This window comes from Nomascus leucogenys, chromosome 1a (genome assembly GCF_006542625.1).
Source record: "Nomascus leucogenys isolate Asia chromosome 1a, Asia_NLE_v1, whole genome shotgun sequence".
In the NCBI taxonomy this organism is placed as follows: Eukaryota; Metazoa; Chordata; class Mammalia; order Primates; family Hylobatidae; genus Nomascus; species Nomascus leucogenys.
This window is the reverse complement of record NC_044381.1, coordinates 71,799,192-71,824,449: the sequence shown is the minus strand read 5'-3', so window position 1 is coordinate 71,824,449 and position 25,258 is coordinate 71,799,192. Positions and strand designations below refer to the sequence as shown.

General features: G+C 39.0%; 1 protein-coding gene across 2 annotated transcripts in view; it reads left to right on the top strand.

Annotated features, from left to right (window-relative positions):
- The window catches only part of WDHD1 (WD repeat and HMG-box DNA binding protein 1), an 88,331-nt gene that overhangs the window by 41,467 nt on the left and 21,606 nt on the right, over nucleotides 1-25,258 (top strand). For both annotated transcript variants that reach the window (XM_030810856.1, XM_030810852.1), the window contains 7 exons: nucleotides 2,214-2,351; nucleotides 5,378-5,534; nucleotides 19,683-19,797; nucleotides 20,471-20,602; nucleotides 23,894-24,114; nucleotides 24,213-24,328; nucleotides 24,515-24,568. In XM_030810856.1, coding sequence (XP_030666716.1) covers nucleotides 2,214-2,351; nucleotides 5,378-5,534; nucleotides 19,683-19,797; nucleotides 20,471-20,602; nucleotides 23,894-24,114; nucleotides 24,213-24,328; nucleotides 24,515-24,568 — 933 coding nt within the window. The remainder of the gene's footprint in view (nucleotides 1-2,213; nucleotides 2,352-5,377; nucleotides 5,535-19,682; nucleotides 19,798-20,470; nucleotides 20,603-23,893; nucleotides 24,115-24,212; nucleotides 24,329-24,514; nucleotides 24,569-25,258) is intronic.

The following is a 25,258-nucleotide window of genomic DNA, read 5'->3' as shown; positions in this document are numbered from 1 at the left end:
TTTTTTTGCTGTTTTTGTTACTCCTTTTGTCTTGGATTATATACTTCCTTTTGAATCAGTGTAATCTTTAAATGTAGAGAATTTTGTTGTGTTCACTAGCAGCAATAAAAATGAAAATGTTTTCTTAATAGAACTGTATTATAGAGAGAATTCCAAGGTGGAATTTGGTTAATTACTTCCATGTCTAAATCTTACCATTTGGCAAGCACGACCAGAGAACTTTCAGCGTTGAAATTCCACAAAAATAACTCCTAGTAGGAAGGGCCAAAGAACTGTGAATGTGACACTTTTTAAAAGCTGCTGCCTCCTTTTTCCTCCCCTCATGTCTTTCTTCAGTCCCCATCACTATGCTAAGACTTGTCTTATCAAGGCAACTGATAATCTCTGTGTTTTTTAAAAAAATAATTCCATTGAAAATACCTTTTTCTCATGACTTCTGTGACATCATACTTTCAATATTTTTCCTCACTGGCAGCTCCCTTTTTACTTTTTTGTTGGCTCTACCTTTTAGCTGAAGTGTATCCCCTTTTTCTTTACTACTCTCTAGGTCAGGGTCTTTCAGTCTTTTTGTCTGCTTTGCCACAGTAAGAAATAGATTCATAGATTCTGGACCAGGTGTGGTGGCTCACACCTGTAATCTTAGCACTTTGGGAGGCGAGGCGGGAGGGTTGCTTTAGCCCAGGAGTTCAAGACAAGCCTGGATAACAATAGCAAGCCCCTGTTTCTGTTTTAAAAAAGAAAAACAGAAGAAAAGAAATATATTCTATATAACTGTTCTGTAAATATCTGCAAATGTAACTGAAATAAAAGTCTCCTGGACAATATTTACTCTGATTTCAGTTTAAATTTTTTTATTTCATTTTTTAAAATGCTAGTTGCAAATTAAAATTGATTCCATGACTCATAGGTCAAAAAATGCAGTTTGAGAAACCACCCTGGGGAATTTTATCATAACCCATGGCTTTAAATGCATCTCAGTGTCTATGACTTTTAAGTTGATAGCACCAACCCTACCCTTTCCTTGTGTCTCCAGACTTACACATCCAGTTGCCCACTTGAAATCTATTCAGAGTTTGGACAGACATTTCAGACTTAATTTGCTCACAACAAACACTGATTTTTTTTCCTTCCAAGCTTTCTTCGTACGTAGTTTCCGCATCTTAGTAAGTGGCTTACTAACAATCTAGTGGCTGAAGCCAAAAATCTAAAAACAACCTCGATTCTTCTCTTTCCATTTCCCCTGCATCAACTCCAACAGTAAAATTATATCATCATGTCAATTCTATGGAATAACACATTCTAAATTTGTCTCTTTTCATTTCTTCTGCTAATAAAACCTAGATGTCATCTCTTGGACTGTCATAGTAGCCTCCTAACTAGTCTTTTAGCTTCAGTTCTTGCCTTCCACAGTCCATTCTCCACACAGCAGCCTAGGTGATCTTTTAAAAATAGAGATCATGCTCCTCTTCTCAAATCCCTCTGACTTTCCTTCACTTTTAGAATCAAAGTCAAACCTCTGATAGCTGTCAAGGTGATCTACTGATCCCGTATAATCTGACCTTTGCCTGCCTCTCCAACCTCATCTCTTACTGTTGTTTCTCCTTACCATGTTCTGGCCATACTGCCTCTTTGTGTTCTTCGAGCCCTCCATTCTTCCTACCTTAGGACTTTGCATTAGCTGTTCCCTCCATCCACTTTTCGTGTTCCTTCCCCTAATGTTTGCGTGGCAGGCTCTAGCTTGCAGTTCATGTCTCAGCTTAAACTTTACTTTCTGAGAGGCCACTTTTGACTAACCAGTCCAACAAACCACTCTGACATTCTGTATCACATTGTTTTAACTTTGCGATAACTTTTTTTGTTCATTCTGTGTTTTTTAATTTGTCTTCTACCTGAAATTTGAATTTAATAAGAGCAGTGACTTTGTTTATTGCTGTAGCCCCAGTATCTAGGCCAATGCTGGTGTGTAGTAAGCTCTCTGTAAATGTCTTGAGTGAATAAATGCCCATTTATAAGGACTTTATGTGAAGAGTCCATGTAACATCTTACTGTGTTTCTAATACCTGAATGATGCCTCACTTAGATGGGTTATTCATAAAAAGTAGTGCTAGTCAGTCTAGTAATTTACCACAAAATCAATTCACAGAAAATAATTTAGACTGCATTATAGTTGGATAACCTTTGATGCCTGATTTATATTTACATTTTCTCATTAGGTACAGGATTTGATGGGGATCAGTGCCTTGGAGTTCAACTGCTAGAGCTGGGGAAAAAGAAAAAACAAATTTTGCATGGTGACCCTCTTCCTCTTACAAGGAAATCCTACCTTTCATGGATTGGGTTTTCAGCTGAAGGCAAGATAAATTTGTTTAAAAAAAACAAGTATAATATAAAGTGTTAGATATTCTTCAAGAAGAAAATTATTTCATTGTTTTATTCCTAATTAATTTCTTTAAGAATAAATTATCTTTATTTTATATTTTAAATTTCTATTTTAATATGTTGGCAGAAGTGGGAGCTGCAATCTTTAGGCAAGGTAGCCATTGTTTTATGTATGAGATCTTGTTTTTATGTTCTTTTAAAACAGGGTCTGGCTCTGTTGTCCAGGCTGGAGTGTAGTGGCATGATCTCAGCTCACTGCAACCTCCACCTCCTGGGCTTAAGCCATCTTCCTACCTCAGCCTCCTTAGTAGCTGGGACTACAGGCGTGTGCCACCATGCCTAGCTAATTTTTGTATTTTTGGTAGAGACAGGGTTTTGCCATGTTGCCCAGGCTGGTCTCAAAACTCTTAGGAACAAGTGATCCACCCACCTTGGCCTCCTAAAGTGCTGGGATTACAGGCATGAGCCACTGCACGCAGCTAAGGTCTCTTTTCATGAGAATTCTCATTAGAAAACTTATAAAGAGGGAAATATATTTTTCTGAAAGTTTATTAAATAGCAAGGAGGTGATACAAATCAATAATAAGTTGTGTCTTTTCCAGCAGATCATACACAAAACTTAGAATTTTCTAGAGCTTCACTGTTTACTACAATAACTAGTATGTGTATCTGTTGAGCACCTGAAATATGGCTGAGATGTGCTTGTTATGTATAAAATACTCTCTGGATTTTGAAAACTTAGCATGAAAAAAATATAAAAATCAACAATTTTTTTACGTTGATTACATGTTAAATGATAATATTTGAGATATCTTCGATGAAATAAAATGTATTATTAACATTAACTTCATCCTTTTTTCTTTTAAAAAAATTTTTTTTTTGGCTGGGCATGGTGGCTCATGCCTATAATCCCAGCAGTCTGGGAGGCTGAGGCAGGAGGATCGCTTGAGTCCAGGAGTTTAAGACCAGACTGGGCAACATAGCGAGATCCCATCTCTATTTATTTATTTTTTTTTTTAAAGGAATAAATTAGGAGTCTTGCTCTGTTGCCCAGGCTGGAGTGCAATGATGTGATCTCGGCTTACTGCAACCTCTGCCTGCCGGGTTCAAGAAATTCTCCTGCTTCAGACTTCTGAGTAGCTGGGATTACAGGCTTGCATCACCACACCCGGCTAATTTTTGTATTTTTAATAGAGACAGGGTTTTACCATGCTGGCCAGGCTGGTCTTGAACTCCTGACCTCAGGTGATCCACCCGCCTTGACCTCCTGAAGTGCTGGGATTACAGGCGTGAGCCACCGTCCCCAGCCTAAATTTTTTCACTTAACTTTTTTTTGTTGCTCAGATACATGGTATGTAGCCATTTTTCTTCTTTAATGTGGCACTAGGAAATTAAAAATTACACTTGTGGCTCACATGATATTTCTTTTGGTTAAGTGCTATTTTAGACCAAATTCTAGAGGCTTGTGACAGATTATTTGAAAGACACTGAGGAGTACCTTATTTTATTTGTTTTTGTGTTTGTGGTTTTTTTGACGCAGAGTTTCACTGTCATCCAGGCTGGACTGCAGTGATGTGATCTCAGATCACTACAACCTCTGTCTTCTGGGTTCAAGTGATTCTCGTACCTCAGCCTCCTGAGTATCTGGGACTACAGGCATGTGCCACCATGCCTGGCTAATTTTGTATTTTTAGTAGAGATGGGGTTTTGCCATGTTGGCTAGGCTGGTTTCGAACTCCTGGCCTCAGGTGATCCACCTGCCTCAGCCTCTCAAAGTGCTGGGATTACAGGAGTGAGCCACTGCACCTGGCCCAGGAGTACCTTATTTTAAATCACCTGTCAACCCTGTCTCATGGGGACTTAAATATTTCTCTTTTTGGAGATTCATGTTCTTCATTTACATTGCTGGAAATTTCACTTTGTCTTTAAAATATCAACCATTTCTAAATGTGTTTTCTGTTAGTCATTCAGGCTTTAATAATATGAACCATTGATAACTTCCATTTGTATAGATTTTTTTCTCCCAAGTACCAATTAGATCCAGACCCCGCGGAAACTAATGTTTGCAGAGTAAGGGGGGTATGAAGCCACAGATAAGAAAAGGGATAATCAGGTAATTTGCCACAGATTTCCTGAGTTGGAAGCAGAATAGGTGGAAAACAAGAATGCTTCTCTGTTTTACTAGGTAAGAATTGCTTACCCAGTAGTTGGGGACAGAATAGTGACAAGGCCAACAAAAAGAAGAGAGAGGAAGAAGAGTACTAAAGATAAATTTCGTAAAGATCACCTTGTATCAGATTTTGGTCATTTTTCTAAATATTTCTCAAGTGGGAGCCTTCTGATTCATGTTTAATTTTTTACTAAAATTGGCTTTAAAATTATTATCAGCTGGGCGCGGTGGCTCACGCCTGTAATCCCAGCACTTTGGGAGGCTGAGGCGGGTGGATCACAAGGTCAGGAGATTGAGACCATCCTGGCTAACATGGTGAAACCCCATCTCCACTAAAAATACAAAAAAAAAAAAACATTAGCCGGGCATGGTGGCAGGTGCCTGTAGTCCCAGCTACTCGGGAGGCTGAGGCAGGAGAATGGCTTGAACCCGGGAAGCGGAGCTTGCAGTGAGCCGAGATCGTGCCACTGCACTCCAGCCTGGGTACAGAGCAAGACTCCATCTCGGAAAAAAATAAATAAATAAATAAATAAATAAAATTATTATTATCTTCCAGCAGGTGGCATAGTTTTCACTGAAACTCAGTTTTTTCACTTTATTTGTGTAAATTTTAGTCATATCAAATCCAATTTTTTTTCTTTTTTCAGTTAGGTCTTTATATGGTTAATGAAATTTTACAGTAATAATCTTAGATTATTTGCTTCTGTTTTGTGTTTTGCCTTTGAAAGCAAAGTTGAATCCTTGGTATGTATAATACATTTGAAATAGGGTTTCTTTAACAACATGTAGCTATGTCTCCAAGTGATTTCTTTTTCTGTTGGTGTTTAGGTACCCCTTGTTACGTGGATTCAGAAGGAATTGTTCGAATGCTTAACAGAGGACTTGGTAATACATGGACTCCTATATGTAATACAAGAGAGCACTGCAAAGGAAAATCTGATCACTACTGGGTGGTTGGTATCCATGAAAATCCCCAGCAACTAAGGTGGGCTATTAAAAGAAGTCTAAAGTTGACTCTTTTTTAAAAGTATTTTGAAATTCTTTTTATGAGTCCCTTTAAGTGTATTTATCTTTTATCTTAGTCCAATTACTTGCTTTCCATGGTCACTAAATTAGGAATTTGTTCATATTCACTCTGAAGTTTTCAGTCACTTGCTTTACTTGAAACATATTGAACAAAATAGAAATAATTAGGGTGACCTTACCATCATTTCAGCCACACAGGGAGAGGAATTCTGGTTAAACATGGCATTTCACCTTTTATTATTGTCTTTTATTTTAATAAAATAATAATAAATATAAAAGTAAAAGTGAAAATAAAACTGAATATATATTCAATTGAGAATTGAAATATACAATTAAGCTGTTTTTTGAGATGTTTTGCTTAATTGTTGTAATAGGAGGCAGGACTGTGTTGCCTAGGCTGGAGTGTAGTGGCATGATCTCGGCTCACTGCAAGCTCCACCTCTGGGGATCACACCATTCTCCTGCCTCAGCCTCCCCAGTAGCTGGGATTATAGGTGCGCACCACCATGCCTGGCTGATTTTTTTGTATTTTTAGTAGAGAGGGGGTTTCACCGTGTTAGCCAGGATAGTTTCGATCTCCTGACCTCGTGATCCACCCGCCTCGGCCTCCCAAAGTGCTGGGATTACAGGCATGAGCCACCGCGCCCAGCTGAATTTTTTTTTTTTTTTGATATGGAGTCTCACTCTGTCACCCAGGCTGGAGTGCAGTGGCGTGATCTCGGTTCACTACAACCTCCGCTTCTTGAGTTCAAGCAATTCTTCTACCTCAGCCTCCCCAGTAGCTGAGATTACATAGGCATGTGCCACCATGCCCACCTAATTTTTGTATTTTTAGTAGAGATGGGGTTTCACCATGTTGGCCAGGCCGGTGTTGAACTCTTGACCTCAAGTGATCCACCCAAAGTGCTGGGATTATAGGCATGAGCCACCGTACCTGGTCCTGGACTAATAGTAATTTATGTTGATTCGTGTGCACATTAAAGTTTGGGAAGTACTGCTGCTGGCACATGTAAGAAATGATACATTGGCTGGGTGTGGCAAGGGATTTCTTTTTGGGGTGATGAAAATGTTCAGAAATTAGTGGTGATAGATGCACAATTCTGTGAATATACAAAAAAACCACTGAATTATGTACTCTTTTTTTTTTTTTTTGAGACAGAGTCGCACTCTGTCACCCAGGCTGGAGTACAGTGGCCCGATTATGTCTCACTTCAGGCTCACTTCAGTGACATCCTGGGCTCAAACGATCCTCCCACCTTAGCCTCCCAAGTAGCTGGGACTACAGGCACGCACCACCACGGACCCAGCTACTTTTTGTAGAGACAGGGTTTCACCATGTTGCCTAGGCTGGTCTCAAATTCCTGGGCTCAAGGGATCTTCCCGCCTCAGCCTCCCAAAGTGTTGGGATTACAGGCGTGAGCCACCGTGCCTGGCTGAATTGTATACTTACCATATGATATGGCTGGTACCTTCTCTGTGAACTCAATATTATGTGAATCATATCTTGACAAAGCTATTAAAAAGGATGAGGACACTATATAACGATACAGAAAAATCTGCAAGATGTGTTAAGTGAAATAAATACCATTTGTGTAAAAGTGGGGAAAGAATAAGAATATGTAGTTGTATTTGCTTTACATACGCAAAAGAATTCCTAGAAGAATAAAAAGGAAACTAACAATAATAGTTACCTCACGGAGAGAAACTCAGTGGATAGTATAGGAAACTTTTCTCTATTCATTTTTATACTTTTTGAGCATGTAAATTGAGCACGTAACTTTGAATTACTAGTTCAAAAGATAAATAAATTGAATTTTTAAACAAAGCAGCAATTCAATAAACTAAATCAGATAAGGCCAGGAGTTAAGTTCAAGAAGACTTCTTAATTTGGCTACATGGAGGTTAACGGTGACTCTGATAAAAGTGATAAAATGTTAAATTCCATATTGGGGTAGGCATGGGAGGTAAAGAAATGAAAGTAGAATATGTGGATAACTCTTACCAAGAAATTTGACTATTGGGCCAGGCAAGGTGGCTCACGCCTGTAATCCCAACACTTTGGGAGCCCAAGGCGGGAGGAATGCTGGAGGCCAGGAGTTTGAGAATAGCCTGGGCAACATAGTGAGACCCAGTTTCAACAAAAAAATTTTTTTTAATTACCCAGCCATGATGGCGTGCGCCTATAGTCTCTGCTGCTTGAGAGGCTGAGAGGGGAGGATCACTTGAGCCCAGAAGGTTGAGGTTACAGTGAGCCATGATCATGCCTCTGCACTCCTGCCTAGGCGACAGAGAACCTATCTCAAAAAAAAAAAAGAACTTTGGTGTGAAGAGAAGCAAAGATTTGGGGTGGCGCCTAAAGGAGGATAAAAAGTCTTTGAAGGCATTTTTTTAGCTTAGGTGACTCTATAGCATTTTTGTAATCTTTTGGCAATGAATTTAGTAAAGAAGATAAGATTGATAGTTTAAAAGAAGGTGCCAACGAAAGGAATGAAAAAAGAAAAAAAAAGTAGTAGCTTTTAGATCACCTGTCTAAAATAGGAAAATAGACATTTTATCAGTTGTGGAAGGGAAAAAAATAGGCACAAATGCAGATAGATTTGGTAGCCGAAAGGTAACAAATTCCTATCTTCTGTTTTTGGCTTCTGTTTTGTTGGCAGATCATGAAGCAGAATTCATTTATTTCTGGAGACAGTGGTTGACATTGTGGGATGTTTGAGAGGAAAAGACATATAGTCTCAGAGGATGCAAAATTGAATTAGTAGAGAACTACAGAGGAATTGGTGGTTATTTCTGTGTGTTTTGCCTTTACAGTTGTAATCACTGAATATTACATTCTAAATATTGACATATTTAGTATCAGAAGAAGTATATTCATTAACTTTTTTTTTTTTTTTTTTTTTTAGAGCCAGGGTATCACGCATTTGCCCATGCTGGAGTGCAGTGGTGCAATCAGCTCACTGCAGCCATGAATTCCTGGGCTCAAGTGATCCTCGCACCTCAGTCTCCTGAGTAGGTAGAACTACAGGCACAGGCTACCACACCTGGCTAATTTTTAAAAATATTTTGTAAAGATGGGGTCTCACCATCTTGCCCAGATTGATCTCAAATTCCTGGCCTCAACTGATCCTCTTGCATCAGCCTTCCAAAGTGCTAGGATTATAGATATAAGCCAGACGCCAAGCCACATTCATTATTTTTAGTAGTTCTTATAGTGTAGGTTGTTCTCAGGGATTTCTTGCATGTCCATTTTCAGGAATCTAGTTAGTTTAGTAATTTAAATTAAAGAATTCACAGTGTATCTTAATAGTAGGTTAAAGTTTGAACCTATGAGGATTTTTACTATTCTGCCTAATGCTTATTCAAGTAAGATTATTCATTTTGTTAGTGAATGTCATTATCTTAAAGAGGTATATGAAGTTATTTATTTGCAGCATATGAAATTAGTCATCTGCAATGAATAATTTTGCTTCTTCATTTCATTTAATATTACAAGTATTTCATCAGTTGCAGTTTTCACACCCTTAGTAGTTTATCCAGCTGGCTTTTTTTTTCTTACATGCTTTTTTTTTTTCCCACACAACCCTTTGGAACACATTTTTTACCTGCTTTTTATTTAAGGTTTGTAAAGAATTTTAACTTGTTAAAAACTATGATAATTACAGCTGTTAACATTTAACTGTTATATTCAATAATGGATAAAGAAATAATGGACTCTAAATTACAGCTTTTACACTTAGAAGGATTTTAGAAACCATCTATACTAGTAGCTCCTGACATTTTCAAATATAAGAGCCCTTTTTATTTATTTATTTAGAAACAGGGTCTCCCTGTATTATCCAGGCTGGACTTGAACAAGAGTCCTTTTTAAATGTTGAACAATTCATACCTCCAAATAATAGTAGCTCTAGTAGCTCTACATTTAGTATCAGCTAATAAAGAATATTTCTTTATTGAGACACAGTCTCGCTATGTTCCCTAGGCTTTTCTTGAATTAACCTTGAGTGATCCTCCCACCTTGGCCTCCCAAAGTGCTGGGATTACAGGCATGATAACATAAGCTTCTGTAGACCTGAAAATTTTATTTTAATATAAAATTGTATTTACAAATCACATTATCTGCATACATGTGAAAATTTTAGTATGTAAAGTGGAAAGTATTTTTGTATTTGGTCTACAGACAATTCATGGTGCTTGTGTGCATTCCTAGACCCTTTATAATAGCTCAGCAGCCCTACAGGAATAAAAGAATGGGAACTACCAAGTTCTTTTGGTCTATTTGCTGTCTCTCTTCACCCCCAGCACTTCTCCCCAATTTTTACATATGAAAAAACTAAGGTCCAAAAAGATTAAAGTAATTTGGTAGAGAGTACACATCTATTTATTGGCAAAAAAAAACCCTTATTTTTTTTGTATTAAAATATAGGAACAAAAGGAGTTAGTTGATAAGTAGATTGAAAGAATAAATACTTCTGCTATAAAGAACAGCTTGTAGAATAATTGAATTACTGAGGGGAATCTTATACAGTAGGCATTTAAAGCACTGAGAAGATACACTAAAAAGTCTGTTGATAGAAATGTATTTATTTGTATATTATGATATACAAATGATAAATTGATAACTGCAGAATGTTTTCATATTTTCATATTTTCCTGGCTTTATGCTGGAATAATAAACTTGAATAAGAATATTTTTCTTTTTTTTTTTGGTACACCCTTGTAAAACATTTATTTATTTATTTATTTATTTTTTGGTATATAGCCTTAAATATTTTTCAAAGATTGGAAGCTACACTTCTCAGTATGGCTTACTGTACTTTTCATACCAGTTTTGCTTAACATATTGGCATATTTAGAGGTGATTAATTTCCTTTCTGTGGATAGCAGTACATGGAAGTTCAGGGAATAAAATTCTGCAATCAGTTTTTTAGTAGCCTGCTGTTGTGTTTAAAGAGCCTTACCTATTCTGGCTAGCAAGAAATTCATCTTTGGCCAGGCTTTGTGGCTCACAGCTGTAACCCCAACACATCAGGAGGCCAAAGCATGGGGATCGCTTGAGGCCAGGAGTTTGAGACTAGCCTGAGCAACATAGAGAGACCCTGCCAGGCATGGTGGTACATGCCTGTAGTCCCAGCTGCTCGGGAGGCTGAGTTAATGGTATGACTTGAACTCAGGAGTTCAAGGTTATACAGCCCCTGCACCCCAACCTGCGTGACAGAAGGAGACCTGGTCTCTAAAATAAAAAATAAAGAAATTCATCTTTATATTTATTTGCATTTTTAATGCCTCTGTTTGCTGTTATTGTTTGTGGTAAAGATAGCAAATCACATGCTTCTCTGGAAAGGCAATGTGGCCTAGTGGTCCAGAGCTCGAGCTCTCGAGTCACACTGCCTGCTTGTGGTATCCTGGCTGAAATCCTCGTTCAGTAGCCCTGGTTCTGTGCCACTGTTTCCTCATCTCTAAAACCACAGTGTACCCATTTCACAGAATTTCTGTGAAGATGGAAGTGACTTAGTGATGCCTCTTTCTTTATTCTTTTCACTTTAAATGCATTTTCTAACCCAACTCAGTAGTATTTACGCTTTCTTTTTGTTCAGAGATCCTTTAAAAGAAAGTACATTTTGTGAAAAATAATTTTTAAAAATTTATTTGAGAGCCTGCCACAGCAGTGCACACCTGAATACCAGCTACTTAAAAGACAGGGGCAGGAGGATCACTTGAGTCCAGGAGTTTGCAGACAGCCTGGACAACAGCAAAACCCCGTCTCTTTAAAAAAAAAAAAAAAAAAAAAAGCATCAATTTAAGTCAATATAAAATTTTCCTATTTTCCTTTAATTATGAATATGAGGCTGGGTGCAATGGCTCACGCCTGTAATCCCAGCACCTTGGGAGGGCAAGGCAGGCAGATCACCTGAGGTCAGGAGTTTGAGACTAGCCTGGCCAACATGGTGAAACCCTGTCTCTACTAAAAATACAAAAATTAGCCAGGCCTGGTGGTGGATGCCTGTAATCCCAGCTACTTGGGAGGCTGAGGCAAGAGAATTGCTTCAACCCGGGAGGTAGAGGTTGCAGTGAACCGAGATTGCGCCACTGTACTCCAGCCTGGGCAACAGAGTGAAACTCTGTCTCAAAAAAAAAAAAAAATTATGAATATGAGAAATTACTGATCTGTATTGGTGTCATCCCTACCCCCTTTTGAGTTGAACTTTGGTTTGCCAAGTATCGTTTCTTCTAAAGATTTTTTCATGACACTACTGGTTAATACGTAACTGAGAGTTAATAAATTTTGCTGTGTTACAGTCTAATTTGCTCTCTACCAACAGAGACCTTCTTTCTTTTTCTGTTTAGTTTTTCAAAACTCTTAAGAGTTATTTAATGTGCTTGAAAACTAGACATTTTTCCTAGTTGTGTTCACTGAATTAGCATTTATTATAGTACCGACTAGATGTGCTATACCACACAAAGATAAATGAGGCTGTGGCCTGGAAGAGGTTGGCTTGTAAAGTCATTATGCTACTCCCAAATAAGTGCTTTAAAAGAGATGTGAGCAAAGTCCCCTCAAATGCAGAAGACAGTCCTGTCCAACACAGAAGAGAAAGCAAAACTTGCTGGCTGGGGCAAGGTTAATCTGGACACTGGACCTAGTTTTCTCCAGTTTGGCATTTTTATTTATTTTTTTGAGACAGAGTCTCATTCTGTCACCCAGGCTAGGGTACAGTGGCACAATCTCATCTCACTGCAACCTCCGCCTTCTGGGTTCAAGTGATTCTTGTGCTTCAGCCTCCCAAGTAGCTGGGATTACAGGCGTGTGCCACCATGCCCAGCTAATTTTCTGTATTTTTAGTAGAGACAGCGTTTTTTTTATGAGACTGAGTCCCACTGTGTCACCCAGGCTGGAGTGCAGTGGTGCGATCTCGGCTCACTGCAAACTCTGCCTCCCGGGTTCACGCAGTTCTCCTGCCTCAGCCTCCTGAGTAGCTGGGACTACAACGCCTGATTATTTTGGCATTTTAAAACTCTTTCTTTAATATAACAAAAGAAAAAAAAACAGGTTTTGTGGTCAATTTGAAAACAAATTGAAGTAATTTTTTTTTTTTTTTGAGACAGAATCTCTGTTGCCCAGACTGGAGTGCAGTGGCGTGACAGCTCACTGCAACTTCTGCCTCCTGGGCTCAAGCGATCCTCCGTCCTCTGCCTTCCAAGTAGCTAAAGCTACAGGTCCATGCTGCCATGCCTAGCAAATTTTTTGTATTTTTTGTATTTTTTTGTAGATATGAGGTTTTGCTATGTTGCCCGAGCTGGTCTTGAGCTCCTGAGCTCAAGCGATCTGCCTATCTCAGCCTCCCTATGTACTGGGATTACAGGCATGAGCCACTGTGCCCTGCCACTTTTGTCTTTTTAGTAAACCAGGTTTTTCATTTTTTTTTTTAATTCCTCTTCCAGATGGTTTATGCACATAGTTTCCAGGAAACTCTGTCGTCGTCAAAACCCACCAAATTAGCAGTTTAAATGTGTGTGTTTTTTCCTTGAATTCTTCTATGATGGGGATATTTAACAGAGAAAACATCTTTTTGGTTGAAGTCTCTAAAGCTAAGTAAAGGATTAAAAAAATGCGAATTGGTGCTCTGCTTTGATGTAAATGTGGCTTAGAAAGTAACTGTTAATAAAATCCTACTCAGTATTTCCTTTTTCTTTGTGATAATTGCTTACTATGTGTAAATCAATAAAATGAGCTGTAAAATGTTTTTAAACAGGACATTTTATTAAAAAATGTTTAGGCAATTAACATTTCTCCCAGTGTTTTTCTAATTTTGTTAATGTACATGTATATGTACTTGGACTAATCTTTTGTGAATGCACATGCTCTTTTTCATTTTGCATGACTAGTAAAGTAGTGATTCTTGTAAATAGAGATTTATGACAGAATTGCCACAAGATTATTTCAAACTTGAGGTATTCACACTGCCACCTCATACTGTGTGGTGAAAACTAGATTTTTTATAAAATCATAAAAGGAGAGAAGAAATGAAATTGTATGTTCAAAAAAATTGGAACCCTAAAAACATTTGTATTTTTATTGTATAGTCAGAAAAAAAAGAAGGGAGGGTATTTGAATCTCACAAGAAAGAGGCCTCAGTAGTTTGGAAAAGAATACTAGACATTGCCACTTACTTGTTTTCTAATTACTCTAGTGGGCATTTGATAATACTGGAAGATATTTATAAAATTTTTAAACCCTAGGATCTAGCTTCTACTTAGTATCTCCCTTCAAGAATGTCCTGATTAAAAGGCTATACTATAAATTAAGTGGATGATTATTAGTAAGCATTCAAAAAGAGATTTCGTCTTTTTAAGTGACTTTATGAAAATATGAAATTTGCCTGTGGTATTTATAGTGTGCAGTCATGGTTTTCCAGTGCTTTTCTAATAAATAAATTGGAGTACATAAGTTGAAAGAGTTCTCTATATATAAATCATTCTATGATTAATTAATGCTTTTTAATAAATCGGTTGCAAGAGCACTACTCATGATGGGCGTGTTTGAATGCCTTATATAGCCTACTCAGAACAGGTTTAGACAGTCTTTGCCCATTGACCTATTACCATATTTATCAGAGTAGATATAGATTATAGTCTTTCTAATGATAGTGGATGTTCTGCTTCACTCTGACCCATATCTAATAAACACTTAACCTATATTAGGCATTTCACCATCTTTCTCTCCCTCTCTTTTGGAATGGAGTCTTGCCATGTTGCCCAGGCTGGTCTCCTGGCTTAAGTGATATCCTTCTGTCTCAGCCTCCTGAATATCTGGGATTACAAGTGCCCACTACCATGCCTGACTTTTTTCTCTTTTTTGACAGTTTATACCAACAGTACTAAAAATTGCCAAACTGATGGATGAAAGTGCATATGCTTCATTGGCTTTTTTTTTTTTTTTTTTTTTTTTGTGACAGTCTTGCTTTGTTGCCCAGGCTGGAGTGCAGTAGCGCAATTTCCCAGGTTCAAGAAATTCTCGTGCTTCACCCTCCCGAGTAGCTGGGATTACAGGCGTTCACCACTACACCCAGCTAATTTTTGTATTTTTAGTAGAGATGGGTTTTCGCCACATTGGCCAGGCTGGTCTTGAGCTCCTGGCCTCAAGTGATCTGCCTGCCTCACCCCTCAAAGTGCTGGGATTACAGACACGAGCCACCATATCTGGCCAACTTTTTTTTTTTTTTTTTTTTTTTTTTTTTTTTATGAGACTGAGTCCCGCTGTGTCACCCAGGCTGGAGTGCAGTGGTGCGATCTCGGCTCACTGCAAACTCTGCCTCCCGGGTTCACGCAGTTCTCCTGCCTCAGCCTCCTGAGTAGCTGGGACTACAGGCACCAATCACCACGCCTGGCTAATTTTTTTTTATATTTTTAGTAGAGATGGGGTTTCACTGTGTTAGCCAGGATGGTCTCAATTTCCTGACCTCGTGATCCGCCCACCTCGGCCTCCCAAAGTGCTGGGATTATATGTCTTGCCATGTTGCCCAGGCTGGTCTGAAACTACTGAGTTCAAGCGATCCACCCACCTCAGCCTCCCAAAGTTCTGGGATTATGGATGTGACCCACCGTTCCCAGCCTTGTATGTCTTCTTTTGAAAAGTGTCTGTTCATGTCCTTTGCCCACTTTTTAATGAGGATATTTGTTTTTTGCTGCTGATTTTTAAGTTCCTTATAGACTCTGGATATCAGATCTTTGCTGGATGCATAGCTTGTGAACATTTTCTTGCATTCTGTAGGAGTCTTTTTTTTTTTTTTTTTTTGAGGCAGAGTCTCACTCTGTCACCGAGGCTACAGTGCGGTGGTGAGATGAGATCATGGCTCACTGCAGCCTCGACTTTCTGGGCTCAGTGATCCACCTCAGGATCTGCAAATGTCTTTCCATTTGTTTGTGTCATCTATGGTTTCTTTCAACAGTGTTTTGTAGTTCTTGTAGAGATCTTTCACCTCCTTGGTCAGATATATCCTAGGTATTTTGTGTGTGTGCATATGGCTATTATAAATGGGATTGCGCAGGACTACAGGCACATGCCACCACACCTGGATAATTTTTTAATTTTTTTGTAGAGACAGGTCTCCCTTTGTTGCCCAGGCTGGTCTCAAACTCCTGGATTACTCCTCAAGTAATCCTCCTGCCTTGGCCTCCCAAAGTGCTGGGATTACAGATGTGAGTCATTGCACCCGACCTGTTTACTCTTGGTAGTTTCTTTTGCTGCGCAGAAGCTCTTTGGTTTTAATTAGGTCCCACTTGTCAATTTTTGTTTTTGTTGCAATTGCTTTTGTGGACTTAGTCATGAAGTATTTACCAAGGCCACTATCCTGAAGGGTATTTGCTAGGGTTTCTTCTGGGATTTTTATAGTCTGAGGTCTTACATTTAAGTGTTTAATCCATCTTGAGTTAATTTTTGCATATGATGATAGTTAAGGGTCCAGTTTCATTCTGCATGTGGTTAGCCAGTTATCTCAGCACCATTTATTGAGTAGGGATTCCTTTCCCAGTTCCTTGTTTTTGTCAGCTTTCTCAAAGATCAGTTGGTTGTAGGTGTGTGGCTTTATTTCTGTGTTCCCTATTCTGTTCCATTGGTCTATGTTTCTGTTTGTGCACCAGTGCCATGTTCTTTTTCACTAGCCTTGAAGTAGAGTTTGATGTTGGGTAATGTGATGCCTCCAGCTTTGTTCTTTTTGTTTTAGATAGCTTTGGCTATTTGGACTCTTTTTTGGTTCCATATGAATTTTAGAATAGTTTTTTCTAATTCTATGAAAAATGACATTGGTAATTTGATAGGAATAGTGTTGAATCTATAGATTGCTTTGGAGGGTATGGTCTTTTTCTTTCTTCTTTCTTTCTTTTTTTTTTGGTGCTGTGACTTCGATGCAAACCAAGGTTGCTGTGGACACAGTATGGTCATTTTAATGATATTAATTCTTCTAATCCATGAGCATGGAATGTGTTTCCATTTGTTTGTGTTATTTGTGATTTCTTTCAACAGTGTTTTGTAGTTCTTGTAGAGATCTTTCACCTCCTTGGTTAGATATATTCCTAGGTATTTTAAGTATGTGTATGACTATTGTAAATGGGATTGCATACTTGATTTTACTCTCACCTCGAACATTATTGGTGTATAAAAATGCCACTGATTTTTGTATATTGATTTTGTATCCTGAAACTTTACCGAAGTCGTTTGTCTTAACTAGGAGCCCTTTAGCAATTCTAGGTATAGAGTCATATAGTCAGCAGAGAGATAACTTGACTTCTTTTCCTATTTTGTTATCTTACTTGATTATTCTGGCTAAGATTTTCAGTACTCTGTTAAATATGAGTGAAAAGAGCGGCCAACCTTGTCTTATTCCAATTCTTAAGGGTAATGCTTCCAGCTTTTGGCCATTCATGTGATGTTGTCTGTGGGTTTGCCATAGATGGCTCTTATTATTTTGAGTTATGTTCCTTCGATGCCTAGTTTGTTGAAGGTCTTTATTATGAAAGGATGTTGAATTTTATTGAAAGCTTTTTCTGCATCTTTTGAGATGATCATGTGGTTTTTGTTTTTAATTGTTGATGTAGTGAATTGCATATATTGATTTGCGTATGTTGAACCAACCTTGCATCCCAGAAATAAAACCTACTGGTTGTGATGTATTAACTTCCTGAAGTACTGCTGGATTTGGTTTGCTAGTGTTTTGTTGAGGATTTTTATATCTGTGTTCATCAAGGATATTGGCCTGTAGTTTCTTTTTTTGATGTGTCTTTGCCGGATTTTGGTATCAGGATAATGCTGGCTTTATAGAGTGATTTGGAGAGGAGTTGATTTTTTGGAATATTTTCAGTAGGACTGGTACCAGTTCTTCTTTGTGCATCTAGAATTCAGCTGTGATTTCTCTGGTCCAGGGCTTTTTTTGGTTGATAGGTTTTTTATTTATTACTGATTCAGTTTTGGAACTCATTATTGGTTTGTTCAGAATTTGTTTTTTCTGAGTCAATCTTGGGAAGTTTTATATTTCCAGGAATTTATCCATTTCCTCTAGATTTTCTTTGCTGTGCAGAAGCTCTTTAGTCTAGGTCCCACTTGTCAATTTTGGTTTTTCTTGCAATTGCTTTTGAGGACTTTCTCTTTCTCTCTCTCTTTTTTTTTTTTTCTTGAAACAGGGTCTTACCGCTGGGCGCGGTGGCTCACGCCTGTAATCCCAGCACTTTGGGAGGCTGAGGCGGGCAGATCACAAGGTCAGGAGATCGAGACCATGGTGAAACCCCGTCTCTACTGAAAGTACAAAAAATTAGCTGGGCGTGGTGGCGGGCACCTGTAGTCCCAGCTACTCAGGAGGCTGAGGCAGGAGAATTGTGTGAACCCAGAAGGCAGAGCTTGCAGTGAGCCGAGATCGTACCACTGCACTCCAGCCTGGGCCACAAAGTAAGACTCCATCTCAAAAATAAATAAATAAATAAATAGAAACAAGGTCTTACCCAGGCTGGAGTGCAGTAGCATGATCATGGCTCACTGCAGCCTCAACCTCCCAGGCTCAATTAATCTTCCCATCTCAGTCTCTTGAGCAGCTGGAACTACAGATACACACCACCACGCCTGGCTAATTTTTAAAAAATTTTGTAGCAATTGGGTCTCATTTTGTTGCCCAGGGTGGTGTCAAACTTCTGACCTCAAGTGATTCTCCCACCTTTGTCTCCAAAAGTATTGGGATTAGAGGTGTGAGCCCATTTCCTCTAAATTTTCTGGTTTGTGCACATAGAAGTGTTCATAATAGTCTCTGAGGATCTTTGTATTTCTGTGGAATCAGTTGTAATGTCACCTTTGCCATTTTCTGATTGTGCCTATATGGAGCTTCTCTCTTCTTTGTTAATCTAGCTAGGAGTTTATCGATCTTGTTTGTCCTTTCAAAAAATCAATTTTTTTGTTTTATTGATCCTTTGTATGGATTTTTGAGTCTCAATTTTATTTAGTTCTGCAGTTATTTTAGTTATTTCTTTTCTTCTGCTAGCTTTGGGGTTAGTGTGTTCTCGTTTATCTAGTTTCCCTAGATGCAATGTTAGACTGTTAATTTGAGATCTTTCTAACTTGATATAGGCGTTTAGTGCTATAAACTTGCCTCTTAACATTGCTTTTGCTACATCCCATATATTTTGATATGTTGTGTCTGTTTTCATTCATTTCAAAGAATATTTTGATTTCTGCTTTAATTTCATTGTTTATTCAGAAGTCATTCTGGAGTACGTTGTTTACTTTCCATGTAATTTGTGTGGTTCTGAGAGATCCTCGGTATTGATTTCTATTTTTATTTTACTGTGGTCTCAGAATATATGCTTGGTATGATTTCAATTAAAAAAAATTTTTGGAGACTTGCTTTACGGCCAAGCATGTGGTTGACCTTAGAGTATGTTCCATGTGCAGCTTCATCAGCATTTATCTTGGTGATAACGTGGATTCCATGGCAGGTATTAATGGTACAATTTTTATGTTTTAAAAGTGGTAGTTTACTAAGGAAAATATGAAGAGAGCTGATTTCACTTTTAGTAGTTGTCATTTAATAAAGTGAGATGTGAGGCTGGGCAGGGTAGCTCACGCCTGTAATCCCAACAGTTTGGGAGGCAAAGGCAGGAGGCACACTTTACCCCAGGAGTTCGAGTCCAGCCTGGGCAACATGGCAAAACCCCATCGCTACTAAAAATACAAAAGTTAGCCAGGCATGGTGGCACATGTCTGTAGTCCCAGCTACTTGGGAGGCTGAGGTGGGAGGATCGCTTGAACTTGGGAGGTTGGGGCTTCAGTGAGCCATGATCACACCACTGTACTTTAGCCTGGGCAACACAGTGAGACCCTGTCTCAAAAAAAATAAGTGAGATGTGAGATGGAATTTTTCTATTCTTGAAATGCATGTAGGGATAGTCTTTATGCCTAGTCAAGCCTAAAACACTTTTTGAAAAGAGATATTTGTTACATATAATTAAGGCAGCTATTATAATAATAATATTACTATTCTAAGTTACTAACTTTTGAAAACTTTTTAAATTTTGCAGTTTTTATGACATGTTAGCAAATTTTTATGATGGAACTTTTCTTTACTGACAGGTGCATTCCTTGTAAAGGTTCTCGGTTTCCCCCAACCCTTCCACGCCCTGCTGTTGCTATATTATCCTTTAAGCTTCCTTACTGTCAGATTGCAACAGAGAAAGGACAAATGGAGGTATGTGGAAGTCTTACCTTGACACTTTGAATTTGATAATACAGCACCTGTGATACACACACTTTAAAATTGCCCTGATGGCCAGTATTGAATATTCATTACTGTATAATTACATAAATAGGGGTAGCAGGGAGGGAAGAGGACTGCTTGGGATCACCAGGCCACCTGATTGCCATCACTGCTTCCAGGGACTTTGTCTACAAAGTAAATGGGCGTGACTATCAGAGACCCACTGGGGAAAGACTTACTCTCAGCATGGGGCATGTCCCTGAGCAGAAGTGCCTCCATACATTTTGTGCCATAGAACCTGGCTTGCCTGACCCTAGTCCTAGCCCCGTGTCATCGAAAGTCATTTGAAATCTTGCAATTAGTTATTCTAAATAAGAAACAAATTAGCTTTTAAAAAGCTTGTTTACCAAGTTCTCTGAGCATTAATTATGATAGCTAGGAAACAGTTTTAAATGTTGTATTCCTCCCCAACCACTTTTTTTAAGGATAGGGGAAAAAGTTAAGCTGTAGTATCACACTAGAATTTAAATTGTAAAATAAACTTACAGAAAGGAAGAGTTCAGAACATATTTTATTCAAAAACTGGTATCTTAAGATAAATACTTAATGGTTGCCTCATATTAAGGTGATAGTTGGCCTTAAGCAATTTTCTTCGCTTTTGTAGGAGCAATTTTGGCGTTCAGTTATATTTCACAACCACCTTGATTATTTAGCTAAAAATGGTTATGAATATGAAGAGAACACTAAAAATCAAGCAACAAAAGAGCAACAGGAACTTTTAATGAAAATGCTTGCGGTGAGTAAAATAAATATACTGAAAATGTTAAAGTTAAATGCTTTTCTATAGGTTGAATTTCTTAAAGGTCTGTGCATTAGGACTAAGTCCCACATCCCACAACCTAAGATTCTTAAGTTTGTTGTTGTTGTTGTTGTTTGTGCGACGGAGTCTCATTCTGTCGCCCAGGCTGGAGTACGTTGGTACGATCTTGGCTCACTGCAACCTCTGCCTCCTGGGTTCACGCAATTATCCTGCCTCGGCCTCCTGAGTAGCTAGGATTACAGGCGCCCACCACCACGCCTAGCTAATTTTTTTTTTTTTTTTTTAATAGAGATGGAGTTTCACTATGTTGGCCAGACTGGTCTCGAACTCCTGACCTCGTGATCCGCCCGCCTCAGCCTCCCAAAGTGCTGGGATTATAGGTGTGAGCCACCACACCCGGCCATTCTTAAGTTTTATCTGGTGGTGTTTTCCCTTGTAAAGTTCTGTTTTCTAGTTGGTCTTGCAGTTAATTTTTTTTTTTTTTTTTTTTTTGAGGCAGTTTCGCTCTTGTTTCTCAGGCTGGAGTGCAGTGGTGCAGTCTTGGCTCACTGCAACCTCCACTTCCCAGGTTCAAGTGATTCTGCTGCCTCAACCTTCCGAGTAGCTGGGACTACAGGCGTGTGCCACCATGCCTGGCTAATTTTTGTATTTTTAGTAGAAACGGGGTTTCACCATATTGGTCAGGCTGGTCTTGAACTCCTGACCTCAGGTAATTCACCTGCCTCGGCCTCTGAAAGTGCTGGGATCACAGGCATGAGCCACCGTGCCCAGCCTAAAATATATAAAACATTACCTTGTAGCTAAGATCATGTGCAGGAATAAACATCTCTAGGGCTACTTCCCTTTTGCTTTTGCCCATCAGTCTATGTTTTTTAACAGGCCTTCAAGGTAACTGAGAACCACTGCTCTAGTTTCTGTTATTATTTTACAAAGTTTGAGTGTATACTGTTTTTTAATCTCCAGGGCTGGGCAATCTTAAGAACTTGGATCGGGCTTTTAGATATGCCTGCCTTTTGTCATCCTCTTTGAGTTAGGCAGCTGTGTGTGATGAAAATTTATTTGTGACCAGTGGCCAGGTTTGGTGTCTAGAATATTTAAGTACATTTATCTTTGGAGCAGGGTGTCTTAAAGTTCCTGTGCTTGTGTCCCCACTCAAGGTTGGTTTATGGAAAGGAGTATAGTATCATTTCTTCTCTATTTGTCTTACACTAGACTTTATGCCCCAGAGGGCAGAGACCTGCTCACTGCTGTATGCCAGGCACTGACATGGTGGCTTAACACATAGTAGACCTCAATATTTGTTGACAAGAGTGAATGGTCCAGACTTTTAATTTTAAAATTGGAGAAAAAAGGTTCTTAGAGAAAAGTGGTATATGAGACCACAGAGCAAATTGCCACTCTTGTCTCCAAAAGGTAGTACTCACTACTGTTACTTTTATGCAACATGCCCTTAAGTTTGGTATTAAGAAAACTCAGTTTATTGTAGAATAAGTTTTATTCCTTTTATAAAGTGTTACTTGTGGTCCAGGAACTAGCAGCCTTTTTACTTTGTACAACATATATAAGGAAACATGTTTCATGTATTTGCTATTTAGCCTTAGAGCAGCTTTTCCCTGTGGCAGTGTTTCTCATATCAAAAATACCAGGGGACTCAAATCAAAGATACCAGGGAAGGAGGATATCTTGAGCCCAGGAGTTCAAGGGGATTGGTGAGTTCTTCTTTAGCATTCCTGGCCCCCGGGCAAATGCCCTTAGTTCAGCATAGTCACTGTGGAAACTAAACTATTCCTTTTTATTTCTTTTTTTTTTTTTTGAGACGAAGTCTCGCTCTGTCGCCCAGGCTGGAGTGCAGTGGTGCGATCTCTGCTCACTGCAAGCTCGGCCTCCCAGGTTCATGCCATTCTCCTGCCTCAGCCTCCTAAGTAGCTGGGACTACAGGTGCCTGCCATCATGCCGGCTAATTTTTTGTATTTTTAATAGAGACTGGGTTTCACCGTGTTAGCCAGTATGGTCTCGATCTCCTGACCTTGTGATCCACCCGTCTCAGCCTCCCAAAGTGCTGGGATTACAGGTGTGAGCCACTGTGCTTGGCCTCCTTTTTATTTCTAAATGCCCCCTGAGGCAGTGTACCATCCCGATTAAGAAGTACTGATTATAGATAAATGATACTAAAAATCTTGAAAAGTGCGTGCAGGCGAATATCTAAAGCTTTAGTGCTGATGGATCAGACATGGAATATCTAAGTAAGAAAATAGTTCTAATACGCTATGAATTAGGAGACCTTTAGTAATCTTCAAAATACCAATTTTTCTCAGTTTGTTTTCTTTTTTGTATTTTTTAGAGACAGGGTCTCACTCTGTTACCCAGGCTAGAGTACAGTGGCAAGATTGTAACTCACTGCAGCCTCAACCTCCTGGGCTCTAGTGAACCTCCTGTCTCAGGCTCGTGTAGATGAGACTACAGGTGCATGCCACCATGCCCAGCTAATTTATTTTTTGTAGTTATAGGATCTCATTGTGTTGCCCAGGTTAGTCTCAAACTCCTGGCCTCTAGCAGTCCCTCTGCCTTGGCCTTCCAAAGTGCTAGGATTACAGGTGTGAGCCAGCACACCTGGCCCCCTTGATTTTGTTTTGTTTTTTGAGACAGAGTCTCGCTTTGTTGCCCAGGCTGGAGTGCAGTGGTGCAATCTTGGCTCACTGCAACCTCCACCTCCCAGGTTCAAGCGATTCTCCTGCCTCAGTTTCCCGAGTAGCTGGGATTACAGGTGCACACCACCACTCCTGGCTAATTGTGTTTTTAGTAGAGATGGGGTTTCGCCATGTTGGCCAGGCTGATCTCGAACTCCTCACCTCATGATCCACCCACCCGGGCCTCCCAAAGCACTGGTATTACAGGCGTGAGCCACCGTGCCCAGCCTCCCCCTTGAATTTTTTAAATGAATTTCTTAATTTTCTTGCAATTAGTAGCTTAAAGTGGTATGTAATATTTCATCAAATCTAAGCCACTGTTTATTGCATAGTACACCATTACTTTATTCATTTAAGCCATGGAGACACAAAAATGCTGCCAAACGGACCCACCATTAATTGTAATTAGTTGTGATTCCAATTTCAGAGATGTTAAAACTTGTAAAAATGTGCATCTTAGAATCAAGGAGATAGAGTAGCTAGAAAACTATTGTCTCAGTTTTACTAGTAGTGTCAGTATCTTTAAAAAGTTTTTCTTGATGTTATTTGATCTTTTTTTTTTCCCCCCTTTTTGGATTAGCTTTCTTGTAAACTGGAGCGAGAATTCCGTTGTGTGGAACTTGCTGAGCTAATGACTCAAAATGCTGTGAATTTAGCGATTAAATATGCTTCTCGCTCTCGGAAATTAATACTGGCTCAAAAACTTAGTGAACTGGCTGTAGAGAAGGCAGCTGAATTGACAGCAACCCAGGTGGAAGAGGAAGAAGAAGAAGAAGATTTCAGAAAAAAGCTGAATGCTGGGTAAGAAATAATTCAGTTGTTTGAATTTTCCGTTACTGTCTTGAATGTTAAGTTGGTCTTTGCATAGCTCTTTATTGAATAATATTATTTTCTCTTAGTTACAGCAATACTGCTACAGAGTGGAGCCAACCAAGGTTCAGAAATCAAGTTGAAGAAGATGCCGAGGACAGTGGAGAAGCTGATGATGAAGAAAAATCAGAAATACATAAGCCTGGTGAGATACATTTTCAAGCCCATAAATGATGAGAACTATCGTGAATGTGGCTTTTCCCATTTTACTTAATTGAGGGAAATTGAATACTCATACTTTTTTTCAGACCTCTTTGCTATCTGGTTGTTGTATATTGAGGATGACTTTATTTTCCCCATTTACATTATATTGCTTTATTTTAATCTGTAGGACAGAACTCGTTTTCCAAAAGTACAAATTCCTCTGATGTTTCAGCTAAGACAGGTGAGAAATACTTATAAATTTGTAATATCAAGGAAATTTTGCAAGTCGTCTGCAAAGTGACACATCTACACAAATACACCTTAACTCTTAAGGCCATTTTTTTTGTGTGTGTGTTTATGTTTTTGTTTTTTTAATCTCAGATGTTGTTTGTGAAGCTATGGTCATTTAACAAATGTTTATAAAATGCCTATTGTGTGTCAGGCATTTTACTTAATGGTGGATACAGAAGTCAAACAGACATGCATGGTTGATCTCTGTTTTAATGCTATTTTAGCCCAGCTGAGAAGACAGATGTTGAAGACAGATCTGGGTATCACTGAGGAAGCATGCAGGATACTGGAGAAACAGTTAAAAGGAATTGAAGGCTGGGCGCAGTGGCTCACGCCTCTAATCCCATCACTTTGGGAGGCCAGAGCGGGCGGATAATGAGGTCAGGAGTTTTAGACTAGCCTGGCCAACATGGTGAAACCCCATCTCTACTAAAAATACAAAAATTAGCTGGGCTTGGTGGTACATGCCTGTAATCCCAGCTACTCGGGAGGCTGAAGCAGGAGAAACACTTGAACTCAGGAGGTGGAGGTTGCAGTGAGCCGAGACCGTGCCATTGCACTCCAGCCTGGGCAATGGAGTGAGACTCCATCTCAAAAAAAAAAAAAAAAAAAAGAAAAAAAAGGAGTTGAAAATAGTTGT